Source organism: Chiloscyllium plagiosum, chromosome 6, assembly GCF_004010195.1.
Source record: "Chiloscyllium plagiosum isolate BGI_BamShark_2017 chromosome 6, ASM401019v2, whole genome shotgun sequence".
Taxonomy (NCBI): domain Eukaryota; kingdom Metazoa; phylum Chordata; class Chondrichthyes; order Orectolobiformes; family Hemiscylliidae; genus Chiloscyllium; species Chiloscyllium plagiosum.
In genome coordinates this window covers 121241011-121246803 of record NC_057715.1, presented here as the reverse complement: position 1 = coordinate 121246803, position 5793 = coordinate 121241011, and the positions used below count along the sequence as shown (strand labels likewise).

Below are 5793 nucleotides of genomic sequence, written 5' to 3'. Positions count from 1 at the left end.
GGAGGGAAATATATCACTGGTGGTGGGGTCCGTTTGGAGGGTGGCGGAAATGAGGCGGATGAAACCTTGTACATGGAGGTTGGTGGGGTGGTAGGTGAGGACCAGTGGGGTTCTGTCCTGGTGGCGGTTGGAGGGGCGGGGCTCAAGGCAGAGGAGCTGGAAGTGGAAGAGATGCGGTGGAGGGCTTCGTCGACCACGTCTGGGGGGAAATTGCTGTCTTTGAAGAAGTGGAGATCAGAGCTGAAAATGTGTTGCTTGAAAAGCGCAGCAGGTCAGGCAGCATCAAGGAGTCCTCACTTTGCATCTGCAGTCCTCACTTTCTCCTGTTTGGAGACTTAGCCCACAAAGGCAGTGGCAGCAGCAGTCTTGTTGGTGTACAGTCCAGCTGCCCCGGTGAGGCGGCGGTGGTGGATTGGTGGCGGTGAGGGGGCTGTGTTAGGGGTGGGGGATCGCACACTTTGTGCTGGGGGCAGGGTAGGACCGGGTTGGGAGCAGGGGGCGGAGTTGGACCAGGGTTGGGGGGTGGGTGCTCACGCACTTTGTGCCAGGTTTGGGGTGGGGGCTGGTCTCGCATGCTGCTGCAGTCTCCTGCATAGGGAGAAGACTTTAGAAACTCCGAGCCCCAGAGGAAAGGTATTTAATCGATTATCCGTACGAAATAGTGCCTGCCCATCACATTCGGATAATCGAGTTTCATCTGTATTTACCCTTGTCTAATGCACTTAACACTTTGGGCAATTTAGTATGGCCAATTCACCTGACCTGGACATCTTTGGAGACAAGGCAGGGGCAGGGGAATTAGATTATCAAAGATTCATATGGAATTTGAAGTAGACTGCTATTTAATGAGATCATTGCTGGAGCAGGGTTAAGGGCTGATTGATTGTCTAATACTCTTATTCTCAATTTGCATATTATTTTATATTGTATAGAAGCACTGATTCCTTTACACTGGAGATAAATGTTATTGTTTAACTGTTCAGCGGAAAGGCATCGTTTTCATTTTTCTGTTGTTGAACTTAACCTGAAAAAGTAGTATGGGCAGCAATCCTCAGTTTTTAATGTAACATATGCAGTTGATGATCGTAATCTATGGAGACATGGATTGAACTGGAAATTGGGACGAGACTGGATAGCCACTTTTTAAGTTGGCATGGAAATATACCTGCTATAATATCGGCTGATTCAATGGATTACAGAAAGGTTAATGCTCAAAGTGAATGTGTAAATGTAATTTAGTCGTATGGTCCTGGAAGGAGTTAATCAGTAAGAGCAAGCTTGTATTTATACAGTGTTTCTAAATATGAGCAAGAGTAGGCCACTTGGCCCTTAGGTCTGTTTCTGATTTTTGTGCCTGTTGTGTCTGAAAAATTATCTTTTTATTAAGACTTTTGATGCAGCAATTTTATGTTGGCTTTTGTTTTACACAAAAAAACTAACTTTGTCTTCCCTCTGGAGCTACATGGTAATTTTCAAGTTTCTGTTAGGTTACAGTCTTGAGAATTATACTAGGTATTTCGTCTTAGTAGTTCTGCTTATAACCTATAACAAATAACACTTAATTTTCTTTTCCCTAACAGCCACCTACAGCTACCACATTTGTACTGAATCAGCTGAACCAGCTTCCAAACCTGGGGACAGCATTAATTGTGACAAAGGCACCTGTTAATACAGTGTCTCGTCCCACAGTTAGTGCAGCCAAGGTTGTTCAGACCAGCTCACTTGCACCATCATCTACAGCAGCTCCAACTGTAGCTACAGCCTCAACCAAGGATCAGATACAGCTTAAAGACTTGCTTAAAAGCAATAGTCTATCCGAACTGATGAAAATGAAGCCACCATCCAATATTGTTCAGCCAATTACAACAGCAGCCAGTAAGTTATGCTATTCCACTCAAATGTATTTATTGTGCGTTCAATACCCCTAAACATACAAGTATCTGTAAAAAGTTGATTGGCTTTATTTTCTTTGTTAAAGTTTGATTCATAAACACTGGCAATACCTTGAAGTGGCCAAGTTGAATTTAAAATGTTTTTGTACACATTTTTGGGAAGGATGCAAAAGTTTTGTTGAATCTGTTTAAATTCTGTGTTGTATGTGTCAGTCTGTTTTGATATGCTTGTGCATTTGATGTCTCTTCACACAAATGTGGTCCTGGAAATGTTTTACTGAAAATAAATTGTTCATTTATACAGAACACGCACATCCTGAATTTGGCAAAAATCTGAGTCTTCACCTTCTATAATTCTTCCTTTTCTGTTCCATTTACATAATGGCTGTACCCATTTATAGTTGGTCAAAAATGAGAGCACAGCAGCATTCTGAGAGAGAAAACTGATGCATGCTCCATGGTCACCAGCTTGAGTTGCAGTTACATGACTGCTTACAGGTTTACTGTGAAGAGGAGGTGCAGTTTTTGAGGAAAGTAGACCCTTTATTTAATTTTGACAAAACTGTAAAAACAACAGAGACAAACTATTATTGCAGGAACTTTATAATAATGCTTTTATTGAATGTGTATATCTAAAATATTGTGCAAGCCATGGTCCATCAAAACCTTAAGAACCTACTTGCAATATGTTTGAAATGTGATGGTTTATTTTTATCAAGTGTTTATTTAGTTTTGTTTATCGAGGTAGCTGTGTACATAACACTTGATATTGATGCAAGCTTCTTGGTACAAAAGAATTGCTAGCACTGGATGTTAGAAACTTTTTTCCTAATTAACTTTCTTACAGGAATTGTACTGCTCACTTCTAAGATGATGAATAACCCAGGTAAGGTAATGATGCTATCAAGCCACAAGAAATAGACACAATGGGTGTACGGGAGAGAGTATGGTGCTAAAAAGGCACAGCAGATCAGGCAGCATCCGAGGAGCAGGAGAATTGACGTTTCGGGTATAAGCCCTTCATCAGTCATTCCTGATGAAGGGCTTATGCCCGAAACGTAGGTTCTCCTGCTCCTCGGTTGCTGCCTGACCTGCTGTGCGTTTCCAGCACCACACTCTTGATTCTGATCTTCAATATCTGCAGTCCTCACTTTCTCCACAATGGGTGTACTGTACACTCCTTTTCTGATGAGGTGTAAGACCTTAATACAATAGCAGTTAATTGCAAAATCATTACTTGTAAAAGACAAGGCAATCGATTGTGAAGCTCACCTCCTTTGGTTATTGCATGTTAAGCAAGGAAGTAATATGCTTTTGCAGCCTGAGGGCTTGAATTGTGTATCTATTTTCAGACTATGGCAGTTTGTTGAATCTCCACAAAGCAAAACTGCACACTGTATGCCTTTCAGAATCTGAGGATTCTTGCTTTTTATCAATGTCACTTGTCAAATTTGGCATCAAGACCAGCCTTGCAGTACAGTTTGGTGTTGCACATTGGTATTGGGATCAAATAAATTAGTAATTAATAGCTGTGTAACCACCCTATTTTCTACTTATTTGTTCCAAATCGCTTGTCTTTTATCACTTTAACCTGAAAAGGATGTATTAAATGTTTAATTTGAGTAAGGTGAGTCTGATTGACACTGCATTTCACAGTCAGAGTTCATGATTGAAAGAGATTGTCAATATGTAATGGATTAGAGTAGTTGATGAAATGGGCATGTGAAAGGATACCTCCCTTCCCTTTCTTAACCTCTCCATTTTCATCTCGCGCTTACTATGAGTCCACGGACTGTCATAACGACCTGGATTACACCGCCTCCCACTCGGTATCCCAGAAGAATTCTGTATTGTTTTCCCAATTCCTCTGACATATCTGTGCGGATGAGGACACGTTCTGCTGCTCAGCATCGCAGATGTTCACCTATTTTGCTCCCTCAGTCCACCGCACCACCTCCATTCTGCTCACCACTGCTTTAAGCCCTCCCCTTTAAAACTCAATAAAGACAGGGTCCCCCTTGAACTCACCTGCCTCCCTGCTCGTCTCCACATCCAACGCATTACCTTTAAATACTTACACCAACTCCAATTAGCCCCCACCACAAAGAACATCATTTTCCCACCCCTCTTTGCCTTCAGCAAGGACAATGCCCTTTGCAACAATCTCCCCAACAACACCCCAAAACCCCCAGGTACCTTCCTCTGCAACTGTAAAACTGTAAACTGAGTCTGCAAAACCTGCTGTCCCACCACCCTGTCAGCTCTATCCAGGGCCTCAACTGCTATTCGAGGTTCACCTGCCTCTCCTCCAACCCAGTTTACTGTATCTGGTGCTCCCAATGTGGCCTTCTCTACATTAGGGAGACCAAATGTAAACTTGGCACATTTCACCAAGCATCTCAGCCAGGCTTGCAGGGGCCGACCTGACCTCCCAGTCACCACCCATTTTAATTCTTCTTCCTACTCGCTTTCCAGTGTGACCATCCTTGGCCGTCTCCATTGCCACAGCGAATCAGACGGCAAATTGGAGGAACAACACCTCATCTTCCCCCTGGGCAGACTGGAGGACTCAACATTGTGTTCTCCAAGTTCAAATAACCTTCCTTCCCGTCCCTTAACTCCCTTTCCAGCCCCTCCCCCTCTCTTCCATTCCTCTGATCAACCCTCCCTTCCAGCCACCAACCAGATTCATTCCTTCCATTCACCAACCAGGTCATACTCTCTGCCTGTGTTCACCGATCCCTGCCCCCTCCCTACCCAAAACTCACCCCTCCCTTTTTTTTATCTGCAGCTCCTCTTCCACTCACCCCAGCCCTAAAGAAGGGTTATACTCAAAATGTTGACTTCTCCATCTCCTGATGCAGTCTGTCTGGCTGTATGCTTCCAGCCACCTCCTTGTGTACCTTGGATTCCAGCATCTGCAGTTTTTTTTCCGTCAAGATGTATAAGGATATGGTAACAGTGTATGGAAGCATCAATTCTAACACATTTTGGGTTCATTTATATGTGCATGTCCCTTTTATGGTGAATAATTGGTTTGAAAGCAGCCTTGTGACTGCCTCTAAAGGCAAGTTAGATTTGTAACGTGACAGGCAATGACCATCTCCAACAGTCCTCTTGAAAGTCATTGATATTCCCATTTCTGACCCACTGTCAGAACTGGGAGTTCCCATTGGCCAGAAACTGGATTCATGTAGCCATAGAAATATTGTGGCTACAGGAGCAGGTCAGAGGCTAGAAACCTGCAGTGAACAAAAGCTGGTCCACCGTTTGCAAGTTGGGATTGGATGGAATGTTGTTCACTTGTCTGGATGAATGCAGCTCTAGTAACTTTTGAATTGACCCCATTCAGGGCAAAGCAACTGCTTGATTGACTCCTTCCCTAATACCTTCAAAATTAACCATGACAGCAGCAGTGAGTATCTTTAAGATAGATTCCAGTAACTTGCCAGTTTCCTCTGGCAGTGCCTTTTTTATACTTGCAAACTCTACCACGTTGAAAGAAGAGAACAGCAGAAACATGAGAACACCAGCACCTGCAAGTTCTTCTCCAAGCCCCACACCATTCTGAGTTGAAAATATGTTGCAGTCTTTTCACTCAGCGCATCAAGATTGTGGAACTCCCTTCCTAACAACACTGTGGGTATTTCTACACCACAAGGATTACAGTGGCTCAAGACATCTCATTGTCACCTTCTCCAGGGGATATTTGTGAACATATGAATTATAAATAGAAGATAAGTTGGCCCTAAAAGTTGCTTCTGCCATCCAACAATTCATGGCTGATCCAAATTCTACAAGACCATCTATCCCTGATCTTTTTAATTCCCCTGCTCAACAAAAATCTTAGTGCCTCTTAATATAAATAACCCTTCTGCCTTGAGGCAGAGTTCCAAAGTTA

The 5793-nt window shown here is 43.2% G+C and overlaps 1 protein-coding gene across 2 annotated transcripts in view; it reads left to right on the top strand.

The window, feature by feature from the left end:
• The window catches only part of sbno1 (strawberry notch homolog 1 (Drosophila)), a 103835-nt gene that overhangs the window by 29187 nt on the left and 68855 nt on the right, over positions 1-5793 (top strand). The window contains exons 3-4 of one of the 2 annotated variants that reach the window (XM_043692635.1): positions 1581-1875; positions 2740-2778. In XM_043692635.1, coding sequence (XP_043548570.1) covers positions 1581-1875; positions 2740-2778 — 334 coding nt within the window. The remainder of the gene's footprint in view (positions 1-1580; positions 1876-2739; positions 2779-5793) is intronic. The other variant, XM_043692636.1, reaches the window with a different exon arrangement.